This window comes from Ailuropoda melanoleuca, chromosome 12 (genome assembly GCF_002007445.2).
Source record: "Ailuropoda melanoleuca isolate Jingjing chromosome 12, ASM200744v2, whole genome shotgun sequence".
In the NCBI taxonomy this organism is placed as follows: domain Eukaryota; kingdom Metazoa; phylum Chordata; class Mammalia; order Carnivora; family Ursidae; genus Ailuropoda; species Ailuropoda melanoleuca.
In genome coordinates this window covers 26685156-26693648 of record NC_048229.1, presented here as the reverse complement: position 1 = coordinate 26693648, position 8493 = coordinate 26685156, and the positions used below count along the sequence as shown (strand labels likewise).

The following is an 8493-nucleotide window of genomic DNA, read 5'->3' as shown; positions in this document are numbered from 1 at the left end:
CCTGAAATCCTGTCTGGGATGAGAGGAGGGAGAAGCCAATGATATAATTGTCTTTACTAGAGACAGACTACAAGGCAGAATTTGTTAAAGGAAGAGGTGAAACCATTGGTTTTCCCAGTGTACCTCTGTCCTTTCTCCCAGTCTCTGGGAATCTCATTCCCAGACTCTACATATCTACCTTGTTTCTGTGGTGAGAGTAAGTCGCTCGGGGACAAAGTCTGGGTCTGCATCAACCTGGGGTTCCCAGCATCCAACAGAAGCTGCCACACTGAAGGCCTCAGGGAAAACAGAATGGATGAATGACGGAAGGAAGAAGGGAAGGGAGGAAAATATGGGTATGAAAATCTATGGAAGTCATGGGTGCAGGAGCAGATTAAATTCATGAGCACATAAGTGGTTCTCATGGACTCTTCATAGCAAACACACAGGAGGTATTGTTATGACCACAATTTTTTCAGATGAAGAAATCCAGGCTCGGAGGGGTGTGTGAACGAACAAGTGAATACATGGGTGATGGGTGGGTGGGCCAGTTTCCCTCAGTGTGTTTCTAGGATGGGCAGCCCTATCCTTGCCCTTGGGTGATCTCACCCTCTTGGGCCCCCGGGCTCTGCCCTGTCCACCCCCACCAGTAAGCACCAGGCCAGGCCACCAAAGTTGCTGAGTATTTATTTGGTCCCAGGAGTGGTGCAGGAATCCGACTAGGGACGGGAGCGGGTGATCCTGTGCAGGAAGAGGGGCACTGGGAGCGAAGGGGGGAGAAGGCTGGCTTGCTGATTGTCAAAGCAGAGAGTGGGAGGCTGGGGTTGGGGGAGGCCAGATTGCTCCCCTCCCCCACGGGTCCCTGGGGCTTCTGAGTATGTGCTTGGTGGGAGAGTTGGCAAGTCACCATGATTGGTATAATGCAGGACGGGAAGGCAGGAATGGATCAGGTTGGGGTGGGGTGGGGGTGGTTAGTGGTCTGAGAAGGCTTAAAGGTGGGCCTGGGTGTGGCTTTGGCCAGGAGTCAGAGGTCAGGGGCCGAGTCCAGGCTTGGCAAGGGGCTTGAGGTGGGGATCAGGGTGCAGGCAGCGACCTCACTCGGTCAGGCGGCCGCAGCGAGTGCCACTGGGCAATGGGCCGCCGGGGGTTGGCTAGCATGTCTGCCCAGTGCCGCAGGCCAGCTCCCCCGGCTGCAGCCCCTACGGCCACTCTCCCAATGGCTTCGTTCTTGCCCAGCTTGTCATAGTCCAGCACAGTCAGCTCCACCTGTACCTTCTAGAGACAAGAAGAGCAGGAGGGAAGAGACAGGAGAGTTCGTGAAGGAGGAGTGGCGGGGAGGGGCTTGGGTATCATTGCCAAGGAGACGAGACCCTCTCCCTAGCAACCAGAGGTCTAGGGGGACTTGTTAGCACCCTGTGCTAAGGCCTCTCAGGGGACTCCAACGGTGCAGGGGGTGGGAGGGGAGAGAGGGGAGAGCCTCTCTTAGAGGGATGCTCTGGACTCTTTCTTCCTCTGCATCATATTTCAAAGGAGATAAACCCTCAGGACCCCATTGGTAAGCGGTTGTTAGGAGTCTCCTTAGGGAACAGTCTCCTAAGAGAGGGCCAACCTTCAGGATTCTGAAATGGGTGGAGGAGCCAGGCCTGGGTCCTGGCTAGGCCCTGTTCCTGAAGGGTTGTGGGGAAATCTTTTCCTTAGTACCCATAACACCTGAGGGGTGAGGCCTCGTCTCGCTTGGGGGCTGGGTGCCCTGGTCCTCAGAAGAGGAAACTGACTTTGGAATCACCACCTCAGGCCCCCAGGACCTGGCTTCTAAACGTTGCTAAGGAGTCTCCCTTCCCCTAGCAATGGGGGCTTTTAAGGGCCTGGGACTCTGGGGGAAGGGCTGCTCTGACAGGGGCTTCGGGTAGGTCTGAGCTCACCTGCACCTGGTCACAGGGCACCTCGAAACTGAAGGCCTCGTTGTAATAGGGGTTCAGAGTGTTCTTCTTGATGGTCGTTTTCTTCTTACGCACCTTCTTGCCCCCTTGCAGCAGGTGGACCTTGACATATGGATCTGGGCGGAGAAAGGAGTCTTACAGCTCCCGACGCCGAGCGCAGGGGATCACGTTGAGGAGGATGCATGGGAATCTTCCTTGGAACAGCACACAGACACCCTGTGCACCCCTCAGGTCTCTCTGTGTCCAAAGCAAATCTATATTCTCCCTGGCAGTCTGCATCTCCGTCTCCACCAGGGACTCTCAGGACCCAGAAACTGCCAGAACCTTTGCTACAGAGCCTCCCCCTTGCCCCTACACCATTCCCTTGCTTCCCACACACCTGAGAGCCCCCCTACGTCCATCTTCTTCAGGTTCTTAGCCTCCAGGACGATGACAGTGAGCTTCCCGGCCGTAGGGACATAGCGGAGGGAGAAGCAGATGTCACCAAGTTTCTCCTGCTAAAAAACAGAGAGGGTCCCCTCGCCAGAGCCCCTGCTTCACATCCATCCCCTCTCGGACCTTTCTTTCCTCCCCCCGCCGTCTTAGAATGGAATGGTCCAGTGAAGACCACAGTGGTACAATCCAAGGAGGAGTGGAGATGGTGACCTACCAGGAGAGCCCCTGGGACTAGCACTCTGCCGCAGGTGGAAAGGCCGGAGCCCCGAGGGTCCAGGAGGCCTGTGATCTGATTGGCCCAGGCTCGCAGTGGGCGGGCCCAGCCGTGGGGGCGTGGTCATGCGTGCTCACCTCCTCCCGCGGAGCGGCCTGCAGCTCCCGCCAGGCCAGCACTGGCCGCCCCAAGTCCACGGAGCTCATGGGGACTCGCACCTCCCCAATGGCATCGTTACGGGAGAAGCGATCGAAGTCGTACACTGCCATGACCAGTACCCTGCCCCCCAGCTCCACGTAGGGGACCTAGATGAGGGGGCCACAGAGAAGAGAGCCCAAGGTGGGGAGTAGGAAGTCAGAGAGACAGGAAGTGGGGCATAGCACATCCAAGTAGAGGGCAGCGAGTTGGGCAGCAAGGGTTCAAGGGAACAGCTGTGCGGAAGTCTCTGGAACCCAAATGGGACAAAGCAACAGCCCAGGGTCAGCAGTGCCCCATGGGGACAATCCTGGGTCCAGTGTGATAGTCCCCAGAGCTGTAGCTGCTACCTGAGCTGTGGCTGCCTCCAGAAAAAAGCTGAAGGGGTCACCCCACAGTGTTCCAGGGACTGGGGACAGGTTGCCAAGCCTGGGGCACAGAGGCCAGGAGCTCACCTTGAAGGCAAAGTTCTCCCCAAAGTGTGGGTTCAGCGTCTGCCGATGCACCTTGGTCTCATGCCGCCTCCGCTTGTCCGGCAGGAGGTAGACCCGCACGTAGGGGTCGGAGGAGCCACCCAGGTCCAAGGCTGCCAATCCCTCAGCTTGCAGGATGCCCACCAGCAGCTAAAAGGTGATAAGGGGACTCTAGTCCTAGCTTCCTTTTTGGAGCCTTTTCTAGAAAGGGGCTAGAACCCTGGGACCCTCCCCTCCACAGCACCTCCCCCCTCTACACCCACCTGGCCACTCTGGAAATCATAATCGAGTGAGTACTGCAGTCGTCCTAGCTCATGCTTCTCGGCCACCTGCGGCCCTGGCCCAGATGGCGCTGGCTCCAGCTCCTCCACTTCTGGCTGTACCTTAGGGAGCCAGCAGCAAGGACAGGTGAACTTCTCCCCTGTTAGTGGTATCCTCCAGGCCCAGAAGCAAAGGGAGACTCACTGATCCCTCAGGCTATCTCTGAGCACTTACAGGCTAAGCAGAGTCAGAGTTTGACAAGTGTTGTCTGCCACAGGCAGGGACTAGTCATAGTAATACAGATGCAATACTTAGTCAAAGTTTGACTAATGATGTCTGCTATGGGGGAGGACAGACCCTGTGACACACATGCAGGGTGTTGTCATGCCTAGACTAGGAAAACAGGTGCTGATAGCACCTTGTTGCCTACAAGAAGGATGCAGAAGATTTTATTTCACATGCTCATGAATGTATGGGGTGGTTGTCCAAACTGACATGTTGATTAGTGATCTTGCCACAGAAAAACATGGAGGAGGAATAGTACCTTTACCCTGTATTGGCCATTCTAAGCTAGAACAAGAGTTCTCCTTAACCTAAGCCACTAATTTCCAAAATTCAACGTGATTCAGAATTCCCCTGAGAAAAGTAGTCAAATGCTTTCACTTCAGGGAGTCTGACTTGGTAGGTCTGGTGCAAGACTCAGAATTTGTGTTTCCACAAGAACCCGAGGTGAGTCTCATGCAGGTGGTCTTTGGACGTCACTGGCTTGAGGGATAGGGATGGTGGCTGGGTACCCAGATCCTAAAGGTCCCACCTGATGGGTGATCATTACAACAGCTATTTGTCGACTAGGGAAGAAGGGAAATACGGGCCTCCCCAATGGCATCACACTTGAGGCTCAGAGAAGGATAGTGAATTTCCCCAGGTCACAGAGCTGGGGAATGGTTCCTCTGGGTTGGAAACCTAGGACTTCCTGGCTCCCAGGTGAACACCATTCCACTCTGCACTCAGACCTGTAAGCTTTCATTCTCCACTCCAGTGGACTCTTCCAACGCATGTTTCTTTCAGTCTCTTGGAGGCTGCTACGCCAGCCTCCTCCCTGGACTCCTTGTCCCAAATCTGTCCTCCACATGGGTTCCAGAGAATTCATTCCAACACCCATGCAACCTTATTCCTCTGCTGAGCACCACTCTTCTATGGTTCCCAATTGCTCCCGTGGCGTGGGTACTACTGAGCTCTTCAGACACCCACTCTAGAGTGTGGTATATTTGTCATCTGTGCTCCAGCTATTGTGAAATGCCTCAGAGTCTGGATTCCAGGCCCCAGCACACACTCTTCCCTCGAGCTACAATGTCCTTCTCTCAGTTGTGGCGAACTCTGTGTGTTCCTTGGGTCTCAGCACAGAAGATACCTCTACTGGGAAGCATTCTTGGACTGTCCAGGCTATCAGGTGGTGCCCCCATATGCTCTGTGCTGCCCCTAATGTGGCACATGCCACCCTGTCTTGTGAATGTCTGTGTGAGTGTCTGACTTCCCCACCAGACTGGTTCTCACAAACAGGGACTAGATTCGGCCCATCTCCAGATCCCTAGGGTCCAGGTCAGGGCTAAACACCCGTAGGAGATGAGCCAATAAGGTGGGCTAGGAGGGAAGAGAACAGGGACTGAGGCTGCTGGGCCAAGGGTGCAGGTCGGGGCAGGGCTGAGGGCCTGGGCCAGGCCGCACCTTGTCAATGTAACTCCGACCCAGCTCCTTCACTTCCTGAAGGTGGACCTGGGCTTGGGCCTGGCTCTTCTTGCCCAACCGCCTCCGACAACGCTTCCGGTAGACACAGAAACAGCAGCCGAAGACAAGGAGGCCTGAGACCAGAACGATTGCGGCCAGGGCCCAGGGGGGTACTGCAGAGGGCATAGAGACAACACTCATTGAGGCCCTAGGAAGCAAGCTGGTTGATTCAGTCCCAACTACACGTGGAAGCTGGAATCCTGGCCTTGTTTTCCCTCCCGCCATTTCCATTCCGTTGTATTGCCGTGTTTTCCTTCCAACTGCTCTCACCTATAAAGCGATCTGACGCCCTATTCTAGCCGGACAAACTCCAGATTGTCTTGCCTGTTAATTCCACCCCCCTTCCACACCCATTCTAATTTCTGCTCAACCCCTGAAGCGTTTGGAAGCCATGCCCCTCCCCCGGCCTCAGTTTCCCTATCTTTAAAAGAAGGCAGAGGTGGACCTTCCCTTCCAACTCACAGTCCTAGATCCCATTCCATTCCACACTCTTTGATCTGGTTCTCGATTTTCTTGCAAACCTGTTCCTTTTCCATTTCACTTAAGAGTCAAGTCCAGGATTCCGACTGCAAAGCCACCCGCATTTTCCCGCCCGCCCTCCGAATACACCCGTCCGAATCCCGCCCCTGAGAATCCCAGCCGGGCTTTCCCTCCGCTCTGGCCCCGAGGCTCTCTCACCAGGCCCTTGGCCGACGCGACTCGAGTCAGGAGGCGTGTCGGGCGCTGGAGTCCCTGGGGTTGGGGGCTCCGAGAACATGTCGGCGGGGTCTTACGGTCCTTTCTGTGGAGACACCCAAGAGCCCTAGCCCCCCACGCCCACCCCGTGCATTCACTGAAGCCTCCGAACAACGAAGAACTCCAATTCCCATTGGCACCCTGGGCGACCGGCCGCACAAGAACCAGCCAGGAGCCGCGAGGCATACTGGGGGTTGTAGTGTCAGCCTCCCCGCGACCGAGGGCGGTCGCCGGGGGTGGGCTCCAGGACCTAGTTCCATCCCACAGGGACGCCCCCGCCCTCCAAGGCCCCCCAGGAATCCCGCCGACTTCTACCACTTCCGTGCTCGTCCCCACGGGTTTGAACCGGAAGTGGGCGAAGGCGGGCGTGGGAACCAGAGCCCTGGGTTGCTCCGAGTAACGGGTGGCTGGTTCGGGCGGGGCCGGAGCTACGATGGTTGCCCTGGCAACGGACTGTTGCCAAGACAACGGGCGGGGCTGACGTACAGATGCAGAGTCCAGGCGCGGCGGGCTCGCTCCTCTCCGGGTCAGGACCCCAGCCCCGGGCCCCATGCAGAGCGAGCGTGCGGAGAGGGCAGCCTCGCCCGTCAGTCCACGCGCCCTCGGCTGGCTATTCCCTGCACATCTGGCCCTGCGGGCAGACTCGGTCTCCCCGCCCTCCCCACTCTCGCCGAGGTCTCCCTGCTGCCACTGCCGGGGGTGGGGATGGGGGGGAGTATGGGGGTGGCGCACATCCTTCCCGGAGTGCTGTCTCTCCCGCGCATCCCGAGCTCTGTCTTCACACCTGTCNTCTTTGATCTGGTTCTCGATTTTCTTGCAAACCTGTTCCTTTTCCATTTCACTTAAGAGTCAAGTCCAGGATTCCGACTGCAAAGCCACCCGCATTTTCCCGCCCGCCCTCCGAATACACCCGTCCGAATCCCGCCCCTGAGAATCCCAGCCGGGCTTTCCCTCCGCTCTGGCCCCGAGGCTCTCTCACCAGGCCCTTGGCCGACGCGACTCGAGTCAGGAGGCGTGTCGGGCGCTGGAGTCCCTGGGGTTGGGGGCTCCGAGAACATGTCGGCGGGGTCTTACGGTCCTTTCTGTGGAGACACCCAAGAGCCCTAGCCCCCCACGCCCACCCCGTGCATTCACTGAAGCCTCCGAACAACGAAGAACTCCAATTCCCATTGGCACCCTGGGCGACCGGCCGCACAAGAACCAGCCAGGAGCCGCGAGGCATACTGGGGGTTGTAGTGTCAGCCTCCCCGCGACCGAGGGCGGTCGCCGGGGGTGGGCTCCAGGACCTAGTTCCATCCCACAGGGACGCCCCCGCCCTCCAAGGCCCCCCAGGAATCCCGCCGACTTCTACCACTTCCGTGCTCGTCCCCACGGGTTTGAACCGGAAGTGGGCGAAGGCGGGCGTGGGAACCAGAGCCCTGGGTTGCTCCGAGTAACGGGTGGCTGGTTCGGGCGGGGCCGGAGCTACGATGGTTGCCCTGGCAACGGACTGTTGCCAAGACAACGGGCGGGGCTGACGTACAGATGCAGAGTCCAGGCGCGGCGGGCTCGCTCCTCTCCGGGTCAGGACCCCAGCCCCGGGCCCCATGCAGAGCGAGCGTGCGGAGAGGGCAGCCTCGCCCGTCAGTCCACGCGCCCTCGGCTGGCTATTCCCTGCACATCTGGCCCTGCGGGCAGACTCGGTCTCCCCGCCCTCCCCACTCTCGCCGAGGTCTCCCTGCTGCCACTGCCGGGGGTGGGGATGGGGGGGAGTATGGGGGTGGCGCACATCCTTCCCGGAGTGCTGTCTCTCCCGCGCATCCCGAGCTCTGTCTTCACACCTGTCCTCGTGACCGCCTCGGCCTCCACACCTCTCTCTCCACTCGCGATTTCTGTCCATTCCCCCCCCCCGCCCCCGGCCTCTCGCCGCGCCCCTGTCTGTGTCTTCCTTGCCCTCAGCCTGTGGTCTGGTCTGTGACTCAGGGGTCTCCCAGTCTTGCCCCCTGCCTGCTCCTCCCGCCCCTCTGCTTTGTCTCCACACCTGTCTCTAAATCCCAATCTCCCCATTTCAGGCTCCAGTCGTCCCACTCCCTCTGTCTGTCCCTCCCTAGTACCCGCCCCCACACACACGCCCCGTCTCTCTTGGGATGGAGATGAGGAGGGGGTTTAGGGAAGGCGTCCCAGAGGTTCTTACCTGCTCGGCGGCTGGACAGGACCCTCGCAGGAGACACCCAGGCGCCGGCCCCGCCCGTACGCCGCCCCCGCCCCCGGGCGGGTGGCGCTGTCCTGGGTGCTGATTGCCGAGCTCGCTGGGGCGGGGGCGCGGTTGAGCCGAGCAGGCCGGGGAGTGTGTGTGTGTGTGTGTGTGTGTGTGTGTGTGTGTGTGTGTGTGTGTGAGTGCGCGTGCGTGTTAGGTCCCGGGTACAGGGAGAGCCCCGTCCCGCCCCTCGTCCCGCCCCCAGCCAGGAACCACTAGGGTGCCCACGGATATTTATCC

At 58.9% G+C, this 8493-nt stretch overlaps 1 protein-coding gene across 7 annotated transcripts; it reads right to left on the bottom strand.

Annotated features, from left to right (window-relative positions):
* Positions 1-626: 626 nt before the first annotated feature.
* SYT5 (synaptotagmin 5) lies at positions 627-8374 on the bottom strand. Of its 7 annotated transcripts, none has more exons than XM_034638485.1 (9): positions 8191-8374; positions 6997-7120; positions 5223-5395; positions 3500-3619; positions 3219-3386; positions 2706-2873; positions 2299-2416; positions 1902-2035; positions 628-1254 (listed from the first exon to the last, which is right to left on the bottom strand). In XM_034638485.1, exons 2-9 carry the CDS (start codon positions 7073-7075, stop codon positions 1054-1056), a joined length of 1161 nt encoding a protein of 386 aa, XP_034494376.1. In that variant the 5' UTR covers positions 7076-7120; positions 8191-8374; the 3' UTR covers positions 628-1053. The 7 variants fall into 7 exon arrangements, with proteins under 7 accessions (XP_034494380.1, XP_034494376.1, XP_034494378.1 ...); XM_034638487.1 differs by lacking the exon at positions 8191-8374 and adding an exon at positions 7369-7874; XM_011233783.3 differs by lacking the exons at positions 6997-7120; positions 8191-8374 and adding exons at positions 5961-6084; positions 6333-6394.
* Positions 8375-8493: the final 119 nt, after the last annotated feature.